General features: G+C 45.5%; 1 protein-coding gene across 4 annotated transcripts in view; it reads left to right on the top strand.

The window, feature by feature from the left end:
• VMP1 (vacuole membrane protein 1) overlaps positions 1-17256 on the top strand; it is a 60303-nt gene that overhangs the window by 12991 nt on the left and 30056 nt on the right. For all 4 annotated transcript variants that reach the window (XM_027691058.1, XM_027691059.1, XM_027691060.1 and 1 more), the window contains 3 exons: positions 1496-1606; positions 11374-11541; positions 15872-16003. In XM_027691058.1, coding sequence (XP_027546859.1) covers positions 1496-1606; positions 11374-11541; positions 15872-16003 — 411 coding nt within the window. The remainder of the gene's footprint in view (positions 1-1495; positions 1607-11373; positions 11542-15871; positions 16004-17256) is intronic.

Below are 17256 nucleotides of genomic sequence, written 5' to 3'. Positions count from 1 at the left end.
GTAGAACTCGGCGGTTCCCAAGAAATTGTTTCTTCTGTTCCTATGGAAGGGTCTCCTGACCAGTTAGGATAGGCATATGTAGAGGTATAAAATGGCTTCATGGTTCAGATCTGGTTCTGTGATGCTTTTCATACCCCCATTAACTTCAAATGGTTGTTTAAAATCTTTTTTGAGCTTTGGTGAACGCAAAGACTTTTGCATCACTGGAAGTGTAAGACATTGCTCAAGCATAAGGTGGTGGTGGTGTCTGCACCTTTCCCCTCCCCATTGCTCTTTTAGGGTCAGATTTGCCCTTTTAAACCCATTTCCTTGGGCAGCTGAGCCATCTTCCCAGCTCTGAGGTGAGCAGGGTCCCAGTTTGAGAGAACCTGCTTCCATCCATGGCTGCCTGAGGGACGGGCAGGTGGGGAACAGGACTCCTGGCTTCCCAGGATGGCTCTGGGAATCACACAATCATAGAATCATAGAATCATTAAGGTTGGAAAAGACCTCCAGAATCATCAATGCCATATCCCCAAGTGCCTTTTGAGCTCTCCCAGGGGTGGGAATTCCTGACCACCCTTTCAGTCAGGCAGTGAGATGAGATGTTTGAGCCCATCCCATTGGTGCTCATTCAATCCCAGCTCGAGACCTGAGCACTTCCAGGCAGAGCAGGTTGGTAGGTGGTAAATCAGTGGCCCGTTCCTGATGGAAAATAAATAAATACCTGTCCTTCAAGAGCCAGAACTCTCTGTCCAGCCAGAACTCTCTGCTCTGGGTGGTCTCAGTCATGTTCACTTGGCATTTTCAGGATGGTTTTGCACCCTGGCAGGTCGGAGCCTGGATAAGACTGGTGTAAACTTCCCCTTGGTGCTGTTGGTCCATGGATGGTGTAAAATGGGTATATATAAAATATAAAAAATATACAATTGTCTCTTCTTGGGGCTGTGATGCAGACAAGCTCATGGCCTGGCTCATCCTCTTGGCAGTGAGAGGGAGCTGCTGCTTCCCTTTGCTCCAGTGTATCCAACTGGACTTTTGATGCCCAGAATTTGCAGTGGCCTTCCCATATCCCCTCATTTACATGTGCAGCACAAACCCAACCTTTACATCTGTTTTTAAAAGTACCAAACCTGCTACTCACTGGTCCAAGGTGAAACATTCCACAGACTAACTGGGAGTGCAGATAATTTTATTCCTTTATTTAATCAGGCTGTCTGCTCATTGTCTGGGGCTTGCTGCTCACCACTCACACCTAGTTTTCCTGTTCTGGATTTCAGCCTCCTACCCTTGAACCTGAATTTTCATCAGTCTCCCTGGAAACTTGCTGATTCCCAGATGTGGGGGCTCTTCCATGTCTGTGCTGTGTCTGGAACAAATTGAAAAAAGAAGTACCTAGGCTTCCATTTCAGCTGTTATCACCCAGATAAATGTCTGTGTTAGTTTGTAGGTTTAATTTTCTCCCTTGGATAGATTATAATTGGCTTTTTTTTCTCTTTTGTGACTCCTTTTTCAGTATGTGAGGTATATGGAGAAGAAGTTCTTCTGGTGTGCCTACTGGGTAGGACTGGGCATTCTGTCCTCTGTTGGCCTTGGAACAGGTCTCCACACCTTTCTGCTCTATTTGGTAAGGATATTTCCACACTGTGTTCTTTCTGAATTGAGTATTTTAATGATTATATATTTTAAAACATGGGAATAAATAAATATTCTGTAAATCCTGAACGTGAAGTATTTCCAAAGGAAAGTAAGCACTCAGTGTAATGTCTCTGGGCTCTAGTGAATGCTGGTCATGTTCTGTACTGTATCACCTGGTTTTGTAGTTTTTAAGCTCTGTGTTCATTGATCTGGAGATATTAACCTGCTGTTTAATCTTCACTTTGAAACACTGAGGCAAAATCTGCAAGCTCTGGCCTTTTAATTCCCTGATTTAAATGAAGTGTTTTCTAGTGTGTGCAGCTCAAATGTTTCCATTTAAAGTTTTTCAGCCTATTTAAATGATCATTTTTCTAACTGAAGCCACTGAAACAGGCAGCTGGTTTAAAGTTTGGTCTGTGTTAATTTTGCTTTGAAAATAATGGGAAGAAAAATGTTTTTCTATGAAGATAAAGTAACTTCTGAAAATTTGTATGATGTTGTTTATCTCAGCTCAGCTAAGAAAGTCAGGGAAATGTTTGGGTGTGTTTTGCTTTGGGCCATTGGATTAGTTCCTGGTTTATGAAACCACTGTCCTGGATTTAAGAAAAGGATTCATGGCCACAAAATAATTAAAACCAGTTTATGCAGCAAATGTCATCTTGTATTTGGAACAATTACAGATGTTTACTTTCCGAGCTGCTTTAATCATTAACAATAACACAGAAAACACTACAAGAAACAAGAAACTCCTGCTTTTCCCCACAGCAGGGCAGTGCCTGGAATATGGGATGGCATCTGCAGGAGCCTCAGTCTTGGTGTAGCTTCTGTCCTAAAGACTGTGGGGGCAGAAAGCACAGGGAAAGAACCTTTCTTTGCCTCTGTGTTTGAAAATCCACGTGTTTAAATAATTCTAACTTACTTCCATTTGGGAAAATTAAATTCCATAATACATCACTTCCATTATCCTGTGGGGGGTGTGAGTGAGCCTCGTGGATGTGTTCAGGCCATGACCTGAGCTGACACTGAAGTAACTTACACAGAAATATGTAGAAAATACAACTTCTCTGTTGTCTTATCAGTCGAATTTAGGGGGGGGGTGTTTAGCAGGTGAACAGCCTTCCAAAGGTTACTGGGAAAGAAATCGAGTTTACTATTGTCAGGGAAGGTATTTATTTGGAACACAGGAGGGAATGTGAGGAGGGGGGGAAAACAGGCAGAACAGCTCTCACTGAATAATTACAAGTTAACTTATAGAATAAATATAGCATTTATAGAATAAAACGTGCTAAAAATGTACCACCAACATCTAACGTGTGACACTCCAGGAGAAATCCTGGTGTATTAACGCTCTCTGGGCACTGGAGGCCTGTCAGCACCGCGGGGTTTGCACCTCGGTGCAACCCAGGAGGTTGTTGCCACTAGATGGCAGAGGGGGTGTAAGAACGGGAGTCCAGGGCCTTAAAAACCGTGTTCAGTGCCTGAACTTTGAATATTCCTGTCACTGCAGCTCTGTGTACCTGGGATATGATCTCTCTTCCCGATATCTCCTCGCTCAGAGCTGTGGAAGAGGGAACATGAAGTACTAACATAAAGCTGCTGGTGCAACTTCTAGGGGGAAAAAGTATTTCAGGGTGATATTCTGGATTTAACCCTTCTAGAAACAAAGCAATTAGGAGCTTTGAAAGGGAGAGATTCTGAGCTATTTTGCTTTGTTGTTTGTACAGCAGTTCCCTCTGAAAGGAGAGATACAGCAGGTTAAGTGTGGAACTCACTACATTAACTTTTGCATTATTGTCTCTCTATTTTTCATGTTCCATATATAATTTAATTACATTCCTTCATTATGCTAAAACTTCTACTGACTCAAAGAAGTGAGAAGTTACAAAACAGCAAACCCACCCCTGCTCTAGTGCCTGGATTTGCTGGCAGTAGAGAACAGAGTCAGTAAGTGTTTTCAAATTGCCTTTAATTAATTGCTCATTTTAAAGCTGGATGTACAGGGAGATTGTTGGGAATGCAATTACATGCTGGGAGAACAATGCCCTTGGGCCCACCCATGTGCTGCTGAGCTCGTGTGGAGTCTTGCAGCCTTGTCTTGTGCCATGAAGGGCACATTTAGGAATTGATGGCATGTGGGCACCTGTTCAGGCTCCTCCAGCCGTCCCACAGGTGCATCTGGATTCAATACCCCCCTCCAGTTACTGTATCTGGGATTTCCATATCAAACTGGTCCCCAGCCCAGCCTGGGCAGGTCACAGGAGTGGTTATGCAAGAGCTGCAGCATATGAATGTCTCTCATGTTTGCTTTCCCTGGCCTGCTTAGCTGTTTTTCCAGTGTTGAAAACCTTCATTTGTCTGGATTCTTCAGAGCATCTCTCACCAGCTGCTCCCTGGAGCCACATGTGCTCCACTGCCAGGAGAGATCCCAGGCTCAGCTGAGGAAAGAGCACTTGGAAGCAGTTTGCTTAATGTAGAATTTACAGTTTGAAGCAGGCTCAGTGTGGGAGGGGTGTTACTGCCCCAGGTTCATTTGGGTTCACATCTGATTTGGGTTTTTTTTTCTGCTCACCAGTCCTTTCTCCAAACATCTCTGTGAGAGGGACAGCTCAGTTCTGTGTGTTTGAGAACAGGCTTTTTCCTGCTGCTTCTGCGCTTCAGGAACTTTCTATATGTTACAAAGAGCCTGAACATTGTCTCCAGTAGTTTAATGCTGCTCCCTTAGTTGTAGCCAGCACTAAATGTAGGATTTGACATGGCTTTTTGGGAAGCAATCCTCGTGCTGCACTTGGCACCGAGCTGAGGGCTGGCACGGAGCAGATCAGGGAAGCAGGCCACTCTTCCAAGAATCCTTCTCCCTCTGACACTTTCAAAACAAGTCTGCTGGCTTCTTTTCCTCAAGTCCATTAAAGGTTTTTCAATATTCTTTAAAAACAGCCCTTAAAAATAGTGATCATGATGTGGTTCTGTAGGAAATAAAACTATTATGATTGATGACTCTAAATACCGTTTTTAGCAGCGCACGCACGGCGCTTTCCTCAGTCCTGAGATGTTTTCTCTTCTCTTGGTGCTATATTAAAATATGAGCTGCATGAATCACCTCATCACCAACAGAGGATGACTGAGGGGAGCTCGTCAGGAATTTCTGGTGTTTGTACATCTCGGAGAGGTGGATGATGACGGGATGAGGTGGCAGAGCAGGGACAGGAGGTGGAGTGCTGGGCTGGGATCGTGGGCTGTGACCATCCCTTCTCAGTGCTTTGGTTTCACTTCAGCTCTGGGAAATGGATTGTGAAAGATGTGGCCGAGGCAAAATGAGCTCAGAACGAGTGGTTGTCGCTCAGTCACATCCCCTCTGTGTGTGGATGTTCCAGTCCGGGATGAATGGAAGCGAATTCCTCACCGGTCAAGAGCACAGAGCGAGTTCTGGCTCTTGGATTGTTTGTGTTTTGGGTCCTTAAATGTGGATCTCTGCTGCTGCTGCTCTAGAGCCAAGTGGGGCAATGCTGCAGGGGTTTGTGCCGTGGCAGGGCCGTGGGTGAGCAAACAGGAAACGGGAGGGACAACGGGAATGGTTCGTGTGCTGAGGCCTCCACAGCTGGAATACGAGGCTTTGTCACTAAAAGCCACTACTCCTTACTGGGGTGGGAGAGAGCACAGCAAAGGTTTCAGAACAGAAATGTGCCCTGAAGGAGAAGTGAGTCAGAAAGGCACTGGCCTTACAGAGCCGGGTTTAGCTGGGCCTGAGGCCTCGGTGTCTCACTTTCCTTCTGAATCCGTTCCGGGTTTGGCCTTGAGGGGTCACATTCTGGCCTCAAAAGTGTCGTTTGCAGCTGAAACAAGTCATGTTTTGGCCTTGCCCAAACTGGTTTAGGTTAGAATTTGAAGATTTAAACTCCAGACACTTGTGCAATAATGAGTCCATTATCCTGGGGGAAAAAAAAAAATTGTTTTGGTGTAAATAATTATAAAAAAAAACAAACCCACACAAATAAACTGTTTCCTGCCAGGACTACTTTAAAAGTTTTTCAAATCAAACTTAATTCTTTTTAGTTCTCTGGTTCCAGGAGCTGAGCTCGTAAGGAGACTCATGATAAAATTACTTAAGTCCTTCTAAAAAGAAAAGCTCACAAAGGAGGGTTTGCTCCACTTTTATGAAGTGGACAGAATAATCTGGAAATCCACAGAAATTCCTCTCGTTTTTTTCCTCTATTTACTTGTGACTTTAATACAGGAGTATTTTCATAGAGATTATCAGCTTCAGGAGAGGTTTTGCTCTTTCCATGTGGACCATTCCAAACCTGTTGTAACCCAGAAAAACCAAAGGGTTCTGTGTGTAAAGGAAAAAGTGAGAAACAAAAGCTGAGCTGCCTCAGCCAGGTGGGAGGTGCAGCACTGCTCCCCCTTCCCAGCCCTGAATTCTTTGTGTGAAGTGAGGTGTTCATTCCCAGTCCTTCCTGCTCTCCAATTCACATGGCAGCTTGCAAGCCTAAAACAAAGGAAATAAGTGGTTTGGTCTAATATCTGTGCTCAGATTACTGCTATTGAACTGCTAAGGCAGTGGAGAGAAAAATACATGGAGGGTGCAGAAAGACAGAAATTAAGTCCAAAATAAGTTGAAACGGAGCCTGTTTGTGTGGGGGTTGTTTGTGACTCTCGGTCTGTCAGTTGTTTCCTTTGTGCCTTTCCTTCCTCCAGCTGTCCTAAGCTTTCTACAATGAACTGAAATATCCTGGAATACTTGAATCAAGATGTAAGTTTAAAAAAAAAATCACTTTTGCTGGAGCTCTTACTTGCAGCTCACCTGGACTTGGAACTGCAGCACTGATATTAACAATGCACTGCTGGACTGGAGGGGTCTGGGGAATTAAACTGGACACTCACTGCTGCTGGATTAGTTGTGTGACCTGGGTGTTTGTTAAACCTTCTGGTGGCTTGCTTGCACTTGAAAAATCTGAGCTGAAAAGTGGCATTTTCAAGGAGTAAAATGTTGATGTAAAGTCTTGGTCCCTCTCAGTGCTCCCGTGGATGTGTCAGACACCCGGAGATACCCACGGAGAGTAAAACCAGCACTGCTGGTTTAGGTCAGGCTTTGCAAAAACAGCCCTTGTGAGTGGTGCAGCTCAGCCTGGGAGATGAGCTGAGCCCTGAACCTTAAGAGGAGCTGAAGCTGAGGGTGGTTTAGGTTCTGTGGGCACAAGCCAAGCAGATATGGCCAGTTGTGCTCTCCCAATCCCAGGCGTGGGCTCGGCTCAGGGACTGTGGAGCAGCTGGAAGCAAAAGCCTCCCCCAGTGCCCCTCTGAGAACTGCCAGAGCTTGTGACTCAGAGCCCAACTGGGGTGACTGGGAGGTCCATAAACGGCTTCCAGGGCGTAGGGCAGAGTCTGCAGGGCTTATCTAAAGCTGGAACTGTGGCAAAACACAGCTCATGTGAGGTGTCTCTGTCTGCACAGGTAGAGCTGCCCTGGACTTCTCAGACGGCCACAAAATATTGATGTCACAGTAATATTTAAGCTGTGCTGAGCCAGCTGTAGTGACCTGAACTTGCACAGGCCGAGGAGGCAGGAGGATGGTGGAGGAGTTAATAGGAGGGTGGTTGCAGCCTTTTCTTCCTCCTGAAGGTTGATGGACTTTACCTTTGAGGTGCTGACGCCGTGTTTTCCTTATCTGCTCCCCACTTCCTCCTGCCGGTTCTGTGTCTCAGATCTCTGCCAGGAGGGCACGTTGTGCTTTCTCCTCATTTGCTGCCTTGGAGTTTCTGCTTTTCTTTTTTTTTTTTTTTTTTTTTTTTAATGCACAGCCTGAACTTTATCCTTTTTTTTGTGTCACTACTTCCTTGAGCAGGTTGGACATAACGATAATCATGCAAAGCGACCTCTAATTGGAGACATTAAAGCCAGTCATCACTGGCGGTGTCAGTTTGAATGGATGTTGTGATTATTCCTCAGAAATAATAAGCTGGGTGGCTGGGGAAGGGCAAGGAGAGAATACTGACAGATTAGTTTTGTTTGCTGTCAGTGCCGGAGGATAAACTTAAATTCTTCCAGAGGTGCCTTCCCCTGCACAGGTCTCTCTGCTCCTACAGAAAGCAGCGTGGGCACAGCCTTACAAAGCATCTGCTTTTCATGTTCTCCCCAGAGCAGCACCGTGGCCCTGGTGAGCAGACAGTGGCACCACGTGCCTGCTCCCCCTGCTTCTTGTCCACTCATTTTCAGAGCTTGTGGCTGCCGGGTTGGAATTTCCACCAGCTCTGCGCTGTGGGGCAAGGCCTGGCTGAAGGGGGAATAGAAACCAACAGCCACGTGGTGGTAAAATTAATCCACGGCTTGAAAGGGTTGTGTTGGCCTGGTCCAACCAGCCCTGAGCACTTGGTGGGGTCTGTGGCACTCGAGGATGCTGCAGGTATGGGATCCTTCGCCCCGAGCCCCGTCTCCAGCCAGCCCCACATACCAGACATGAGAGAAAATCATGAGACATTTTAATCTCCCGCCACAGCCAGACAGACTGGATGGACATATTTACCAGCCACCTCCAGACCAAGCTCTTCCCTCTTAATCACCCAGCAGATTTCTTTGTGGGCAGTCGTGCGCTGCCGTCGGAGATAAACCCGAGGCTGGGCCGAGCTGTGACTCTGTGGAGAGGTGTAATGACTTCATGGATAAGAATGGGATGAGTCGTGGCCTGGGGCAGCACCAGCAGGATGTTTCCCATGAGAAGCAAGCTTTTGTTTTTCCAATATATCTTAATCAAATATAGCATGACATGTTCCCCCCTTGTGGAAGGGCTGAGTCTTGAACCCAGTGTGAAAAGCAGAGGAAAACAGATTTTTAGTGCATTAAGTTCAGCAAGGAGTTCAGTGTCATATTTTTCTTGCTGGCAGACGTATCACTTTTCTTTGAGAAATGTTGCTAAATTAAAGCCAGTCTAAAATTACGTCTTCCTCCAAAATAAAAGGTTAAAATTAGATGTAGTTGTTCTTGTGCAGGCTGTGAAGGGGCATGTGAGAAACCAACACTTGATACGGGGCTTGTTTAGAGCTTTAATTGACTTCCCAGTCTGGGTGCACAGAATGATTAATAATGTGAAAATATGATTCATTTTTAATTGGATATTCAGCCACTTTTCCTTATGGTAAAGACTTTCTGTTGTAAGAATTACAGAGATCAGCATGTTTTGAAGGATTTCAGCTCCTGATTTTTTTTACATGTGGCTGTGCCTTCTCCTTCTCCTTCTGCGGATGAATTTCCAGGCGTAATTTATAGATGAAAAGATTATACCTTCTAGAAATTTCATAAAAGGGCATTTAAAGCAACGTATTTCTGAGGATTAGCTGTGTCATTCTGACTTGGGTGCCTTCAATCACTGGAAGGAGACTCCTTTGAAGGCCCGTGAGTTCAAGAGTTCGAGGTTACCTTCTCCCAGGGTTGTGCCGTGAGGGATCTCCAAACTCCCCTGAACTGCTCTTGCTAAAAAACAGATTTATGTTGAGTTCATCTCCACGACCAGATCTTGTCTGGTTTGATTTGTAAATTGTACAGATATTTCTAACACATCACATTCCAGCCTGACCACAGGCTCCTTCTGGTCGTCAGCAGTGGCGAGCGAATGTTTCTCACCCGAGTCAGCGAATGTTTCTCAATCTCTTCCCTGTTAGCCCTTGTTAGTGCAATTTAAAATCAAAAAAAGTCATTGGGAGAGGGTGAGGGAAAGGCAGTTGGCATTCAGGACTTTACATGCCTTGGATTTCAGGGACTCTTCCTGGTTTGAGGAGCTCGTCAGTGAAATCACCCGGGCTTAGTGTTTGTTCTCTGCCCTGCTGGGGTTTGAGGGAGTTTGGTTTGAGGGAGTTCTGCAAATGCCCTTTTCAAAGGCAGAGCTACAGGGAGAGCCCGAAAGGGAACATCTTAGAGGATTTCCCAAAGTGTTCAAACAAACTGAGCTGTTGTAGAGAGGCAAAACCTTGCAGCCCTGCACGGAGGAGAGGGCGGAGGAGGCGTCATTTGTGAGGAGGATTAAAGAACTGTATGGGAATTAATCCCTCTGGCACAGGGAGGAGTACAGAGAAAACAGGAGAGGATATTGTCAGGGGTTTTCCAGAGGTGGCACCATTGGAGGTTGGTTCCCTGTTCCCCTCAGAGTTAAACCAGCACTGTTGTTACACCTCAAGCAAAGTGGCACCTCCGTTCTGGAACACCCCGGACCCTCCCTCGCTCTTCCGCCTGCCCTGCGCCTGCCCAGCCCGCCATTGTTTGGAGGTGCCTGGTCACCAGGGCTTTGGGGAAGTCTCCTGCTCCCTGGGAGCTGAGCTGGAACAGAAGCAGATGTTGGGATGTTGCTCCGAGCTGCGGGATGGTGTCCGTGTGACCCCCAGGATGGAGGGGAGGGCACGGATTGTTCTGCTTCCCTTCGGCTCGGGGTCCAACACCCCACACTCCATCGCTCCCAGTGAACCGTTGGGGCTTTGTTTCTCATTCCAGTCAAAATGTGGCTTCTGTGGGTTCCATAACTCCAACTTTTTTCCATTATAGGACTGTTTACATTGCACCGGTTGAATTATGGCCCGTTGGCGGAGGCTTCAGGTGGCTCCTTGGCCATTTACAGCTGTTTGGGGAAATGCCTTTTTTTTTCCATTGGCTGCTTCTTGTGAAATTTTTTCCTTCTTGCAGACATTTGTTGAGACTGGGAGAGTTCTCCACAGGAGGGGTTTGGGGGCATTAAGCCATTTCCAGGATGATGGGAGGAGCTGCTCAGGGCAAGCAGCTCGTGCAGCAGCTCCAGTTGGGCATTTTTGTGTTACTCTTCTGAGATTTTGGGATCTGCTTCACCCTCCCTGAGAGCACTTTGGGATGAAACGCTGGTAATGGCACCACCAAAACCTTACAAGGAGCGGGGGCCTTGCTATAATTGTGATTAAATTTGTCTTTTTTTACAATTCTAAAACTGAAACTCGGAGTCCCCTCCCAGCTGGCTGGAGTCACGCTGTGTTGTGGGGTGTCTCCCAGATTTTGTGGAACTGAAAGTCACACTTCTTGATTCCCACCCTGGCTCTCACTGCCTTGGCAGCCCCCTCACCCTGCCTCTCCAGGGAGGGAGGGAATGGGCATTTACAACTCAAACAGGGGAGGTTTCCTCTGTGCAAATGTGCTGTTCAGGAGGGGTTTATTGCACATTTCTGCAGGTGAAACCAGTCATTGAAGGGGGATGGCTTATTTGTCCCACAGGAACTGCCAGGCTAAGGGGGGGGGGGGCAAGCAGGGAATGGGATTAAATTCCCTGGGTTTCAGCACTGGGTGGAGAAAGAGGTTCCCAGGTTTGTCAGACCTCAACAAATCACATCTCTCTATTTGAGTCATCAAGGACAGATGCAAAAAGGGAGTTGAAACTTCCCAAAAATTGTAAAGTACATTTATGACAAACCTGGGAACCTCTTGTTCTTATTTCTCCTTGGCAGCCTCACCCAGTGGCGTGGCAGAAGCTGGAAGGCTCCTCAGTGTTTTAGTGGATCAAAAGAAGCTTTTTTTTTTTTTTTAAAGCAGCTCAACTTTGCACTTCAGACATATAAATAAATATAAAATATTTCAGATCTAAAAATCAAATCCCAACACTTTACACATATAACATTATCAATATCCAAAAAGTGAAGCACTGAGTTGAAGCCTTAGAGGTATTTTAGCATCAGGGACAAATGCGGGAGAGGTTAATTTTAACTTTTATCCTAAATAACATAAAGTACCATTGATTTATCTCTTCTTTTCCAGGGTCCACACATAGCATCAGTCACTCTGGCTGCTTATGAGTGTAACTCAGTGAACTTCCCTGAGCCTCCTTACCCGGATCAAATCATCTGCCCCGAGGAGGGAACCCCCCAGGGATCCATCTCCCTGTGGGCCATCATCTCCAAAGTCAGGCTGGAGGCCTGCATGTGGGTAAGGCTGGGGGTGGAAAACTTCACCAGTTTCATTTTTGCACTGAATCCTGTGTCCAGAAATGCACAGAACATCCTAAATTACCAAAATGACAGCAGCTTATGCTGCCTGAGGTGAGGTGTGCTGGGAGAAGAGTTGCCTGGTGAACCTTCCAGCCCTGATGGTTTTAATGTCCTTCAAGGAGAAGGGGTAAGATACTGCTGGGATGTCTTTTATCTGCTGAATGCCAGCAGAAAACCCGTGTGCTTGAACACTGGTGGTATAAAGGTGAGTCTCTGACAGGGGATCTGCCTCCCAGATGTTCTGACAGCTCTCCCTGCCTGCACCTAAACGAGGAATAACTCCAATTATCTGAGTGCAGTGAAGCTGCAGTTGCTCACAGGAAGGATTCAGGCCCTAAAATCACAGCTGAAATGGTTTTTCTGGCTTGCAGCAATAGATTAAAGGAAAAAGTGTTACGCTGCACATTTTTACATATTTTATTTCTGTTTCTCTGCCTTTTTCCACATGGCAAACTTTGCACTTAAAACAGGAAAGGCAGGTTAGCTTGGAGTGAATCAGGGCCTTAGGAAACGCTGTCCCTGGAACTTCCTTTCCATTTTTCTCTTTTATTTTTCTCTGCAGCTTCTTGCAGGAGTTTAATTTTTGGAGGATTTTGGTCAGATAAGATGTTTTTTTCATTACACACGGATTATTTTTGAATTGCAGTTTACACAGATGCATCTGCTGGGAACTACATGCCAAATTAACTTTATTTTGCTACTGACTTCCTGCTCCAGCCGATGATTTAATTCTTAAATTCTTGGTTGTCCAATTCAAGTGCAGAGAGGAGGAAATTCTAAAAATACAAAGTATCTGCTGTCTGCCCTTGTATTCTTTAATATATAAGACAACTGGTCATGACAACTTTTTTAAATTCTCAGCAGCTGTGTTAGTTACAAAAATTCCAGTTGGCTTGTTTGAATTTACAGATTAAAGTCAAAATAGTAACAGAGAAAGTGGACTCAAAGCCCTCTCAAGAAGCAAAATACACCTTAAATTTCACTTCTAACAAGAGCACAGAATTGCCTTGATAAGAAACTAAACATACAAATACTTATAAGCCTCTAAATAGAAGATTTCTTTTTATTTTCTCCCCCCCCTCCCCGTGCTGCAGTTTGTTTAACGGAGAACCAGAGTAATAAAAATGGCATTTGCAATTACGTTTCTAGGGTTGCAAAATAAAAAATGCAGCTCAGGGTAAACATCTTATTGCTTAATCCCCAGCATGTAAAAACTGAGCTATGAGGAGAATGAAGTCGTTCAGAAATGAGTTAATGGAGCTGCAGGCACTGGAATCTCGGGGCCGGAGCAGCCCCCGGGGAGAACAACCAGTGCCTTCCTGGCTGAGCTGGATCAGAGGAGGGAAAGACAAGGGAATAGGACAGGCCTGGAATGTTTGTATCCCACTTTTTCACTCTTTTCTCCCCCCTTTTCTTTTGTCTTCTCGCCTTGGAATTCCCTGTGAGTTACCTTCTCACTGAACTCTTGTCTCCACTGGCTTTTCCCTTGGGAGCATCCTCTGTCTACCCCCGGTGTCTCGAGCGCTGTTATGCTTTCTTGGAATGTTTCATGAGTACATAAACATTGCTCACTAATTTCCTGTAAGCCAAATCAAGTTGGCAACTGCTGCTGCCTCTTCCAGCGTGTTTCTTTTGTCCTAATTCCAGTTCGCTTCTTATGGAAGCTGCTGGAGAAACTTAGTTTTTGATTCTGTCACTTTTAAACTAAACGTCCACTCACACAGGAAAAATCATGGAGATTCCACAGAGTGAAAAGGCTGATTTTTTTAAGGGGGGAAAAAAATAAAAAATTGCATTTAACTAACTTTTTACTTTTAAACAGGATTCTGGAATATTAAATTTAATTCCTAATCTGGGCGAGATTGAGTGAGCTCCAAAAATCTCTTTTCTTTTCAATGGAGCCAACAGCTTCTAATGAGATCTGAAGTTGGGATAAATACTGGATAAATGCACAAGCTGAGGGATTATGGGGTGTGTAGAGATCAGCCTGTTTCCTGTAGACTTGTGAAGTTTTGTTGAAAGGCTCCAGAGTGGAATCTGGCCAATCTTTGTGTTTGGAGGGAGACAGGAGGGTGGCAGCAATACAGTCCTGCTGTGAGATGCTGAAAGCAGGTCGGTCCCAGTGGGGACTAAAATAAAATAAAACAAACTAAGGCTGCCCAGGCAGAGGATCCTGCGAGGCTGAAACGTGGGGATTTATCTGCACGAGGGGTTTGACTCAGAGCACAAAACCAGCAGTGGCTGCTGCCAACTTCAACCAGGCTCAGGGTTTGCCAGAGGTTAAAATCCTTGCTGGTCCGTCCCCTGCACGTCAGCGATGGCCATTTGTGCTGATAATGGGTGTTGCAGGGATCAGATGTCTCTGCAGCCCAGGAATTATGAGGTGAAATGAAAATGATGCTTTTTGCAATCACTCTGAGTTGGCTCCACCAGCCCTGGCTGCAGAAGGACTCTCAGGAACAGTCTCAGAGGTGAATGCCAGTTTTCACAGCCTCCCATCCCACAGGGACAAGGAATTCAATAGTGCCCTATATTTTTAATGTGTTGCAGCCTTTTTGGGTTTTGCCTTTTTTTTTTTTTAACAAGAAATAAGGGGAAAGAATAAAAGTGTTTAATTGCTCAGGATTAGCAGAACAGGCAGCCTGTGTCCTGAGCAGGATCAAATCTGTTTAAAAGACTCTTTCTAGTGGAGTCATTTCCCAGTTTCCTTTTCTGAACGTATTTGTGTGAAAGAATTTTGATTAGCATTTGCCTTTCCAGTTTGTTGTTAGTCCAAGGAATCTCCCTGTAAAACTGGCATTCAGAGTTAAATGGTGAAAATAGCCAATGTTACCAAAAGCAGTTAAATACTTTGGATCCCTTAATTGCTGCTTTTTTTGGGGGAGGGGGGCACTGAAGGAACCTGTCTCCAGCAGACATGAAATCATATGATTTTTTTGCTGCACTTCTGAAATGTTTTGTAATAATGAGCATGTGATTTAGCCAATTTAAAGCAAGTTCATGTCCAGTACACACACATGCAAACCTCTTCCTCAGTTCACAGAACGAAGCCAAAGCAAATTGGCAGAGCCTGGAGGAGCAATGTGACTTTTTGTTCTTGCATCACCCTGAGAACATAACCTCAAGTTAATTTTTCTGAAGTGTTGTTGCTACTGTTTTCAGCCTTATCTTCCCCTCGTGCCAGAAATATGCAGATTAATGAAGTTCAGCTTGTTGCACCCGTTTAAATTTTTTTTCTGCTGTGGAAAAAACAAGGGCACAAACGCGCGAGGCTGCGCACTCGGTGAGCTTCAACTGAGGCTTTAACAGCTCGGGCAGCTCTCTTTACAACCACAACCTGTTGATTTGGAATCAGCACAGCAGCTGGAATTCTTGCTTGCAGCTGCACACAGGGCAGGAACAAAGGAAGCTGAAAAGCTTCAGAAGGAGCAGAAAAAAAGCATTTGTCACTGGAGAGAAAAGCGTTTGTTATCGGGGAGAAAACCCATCTGTGAGGAGCTGAGCCTTGGCACACCCCCAGCCAGTGCCCAACTATTGGCTCTTACCTGGCCTAAATTTAAACCATCCCCACTTAATTCCAAGTTCCTGTTTCCTTAGCCTCTGTTTATCCATATGTTCAGCCTTAGCTGTCTCCCTTTGCTTTTTTTTTTTCCCCTCGGTTAAGCTAAAGTTGCGTTTTACCCACAGGATCGAAATGAGTCATTTGATGTCCTGAGAAAACAAATCTAATTTTCCTGTGGTGAAAAGCAGCCATCCTTTCATCTGGGCTTCTCTTGGCTGCACTCATTCCAAAGTCTGAAGGAGAGGGAAAACCCGAGATCAAGCTCTGCTTAACCTTTTTTCCTTGCTCACAGCTGTAGTAAAACTCGAGCCTGTTTTCTAATAAACACTTGCACCGAGTCTCATGACTGGACGAGTAAACTCCATGACAGCACTGGGGAGGAGCTCCCAGATTATTTTGGAGGCCACTCGGGATCAAGGGCTGTCACATGCCGCAGAATGTGTCTGGGATCATGTGGTGGGGTGAGACTGCAGGGCCCTGCTGAGTCAGGGATGTGGGATCTGCCCCGAGAGGAGCTAAACAAGGAAAAGGGGGATTCGGAGGAGCAGCGTTATGTTTGAAATCATGGGAAGTTTTCCTGGTGGATGAAAGCAAACCTCTCCAAACAGCTGGTCCCGACAGTTGTAGTGATTTGAAATGTTCACAGGACTGTGCATGTCACATGTTTTCTGTTTGAGAAAATAAATGAGAATTCCTCTTTTCCCAGGGTGCTGGCACAGCCATTGGAGAGCTGCCCCCCTACTTCATGGCGAGGGCAGCCCGGCTCTCTGGTGCTGAACCCGATGATGAGGAGTACCAGGAATTCGAGGAGATGCTGGAACATGCAGAGACTGCACAAGTAAGAACAGTGCAAAACAATAATTAATAAAACACGGGGCAACTAGATGGAGTAAATAACCCCTTCCAATTAAACGAGAACGGGCCGAAAATCACTCGGTGTGAGCTCACGAGGGACTTCCCAGGGGTGGGAAAAGATCCTGCACTGGGGAGAGATACCTGTGGTGATGGCAGGACAAGGATGGGGCTTGTTGGAGCAGAAGCAACAGTGCAGCCAAATATTTGCTACGAGTGCTGCAATTATTGAGACTTCCAGGAGCAGCACAGGGAAGGTGGGGAGAGAGTGGGCTGAGGAACTGGGGGCAGAGGAGCTGCTCGGCCCCAGTCGGGGCTGTTGGGCTGCATTTAGAGCCTCCCTGGGCCAGGGGATGGTTTTCAGTCCCAGCTCATCCCTTCCAGGTGACATTTGACTGGGGAATTTTTCTCCTGGTGTGAAAATGCCCCCAAACTGCTCCCAGTCCCTTGTTGTCGCTCTGTCCTTCGTTTCCTGGGTGGGTTAAACACTCTCAGTGTTTCAGCACAGTTTGCAACCAATGCTCTCCATCACTCCAGCATTATTGTGGCTAGTTTTTCCTTCAGGTCAGGAGTTTGCATCCTGGTCACAAGTTACTGATGCTGTTTTAGAAGAAATTAAACATTTTTTCCTCATACTCCTTGCCACTGAATTTTTCCTCTGTATTTTTCCTTCTTATCCTGTTTTGTCTGCCACTGAGTTGAAATAAGTCATGAGACTGCTGTTAGAAACCAGCAGATGCTATTTAATATGCACTGATGTCTCTGAACTCTTCTGCCAGGGGAAGAGATAAATATATATTTATTTTTTTTCCTCCTTCAAAAGATGGATGAAGCTTTTCCATGAAAGTGGTTTGTCTGGAAATACTAAATGCAATCTAGTAATTCTAACAGTAAACCCTGTGTTTCCTGAGAGCCTCCCCCTCCTAGAAAGTTCCAGAGGGTTTTTCTGCTATTACAAATAGTAAATTCTTCTATTTTTTTTTTAAAGATGCAGCAGGGGGGAAAAAAGCATCTGCTTTGTTCTTTACTCTCTCATCAATCTTTGCTCTGCGAAGTAACCCCTGAGTGTATAAAACCCCCAACTGCATAAAAATCGAGTTGTGGTAAAAAAAAAAACACCCCAACAATGAAACCAGTGGAGCCCATGACTGGAGTGTCTGTGTTTCCTGAAACTCTCCCAGCAAAAATTCTGTGTGTGTGCAGTGGTGGGAGCAGCCAGAGCTGGTTTCCAGAACGCAC

This window comes from Neopelma chrysocephalum, unplaced genomic scaffold (genome assembly GCF_003984885.1).
Source record: "Neopelma chrysocephalum unplaced genomic scaffold, ASM398488v2 Primary Assembly neopelma1_82, whole genome shotgun sequence".
NCBI classification, from domain to species: domain Eukaryota; kingdom Metazoa; phylum Chordata; class Aves; order Passeriformes; family Pipridae; genus Neopelma; species Neopelma chrysocephalum.
The sequence above is the reverse complement of the archived record's forward strand: the minus strand, read 5'-3'. Positions and strand labels throughout refer to the sequence as shown.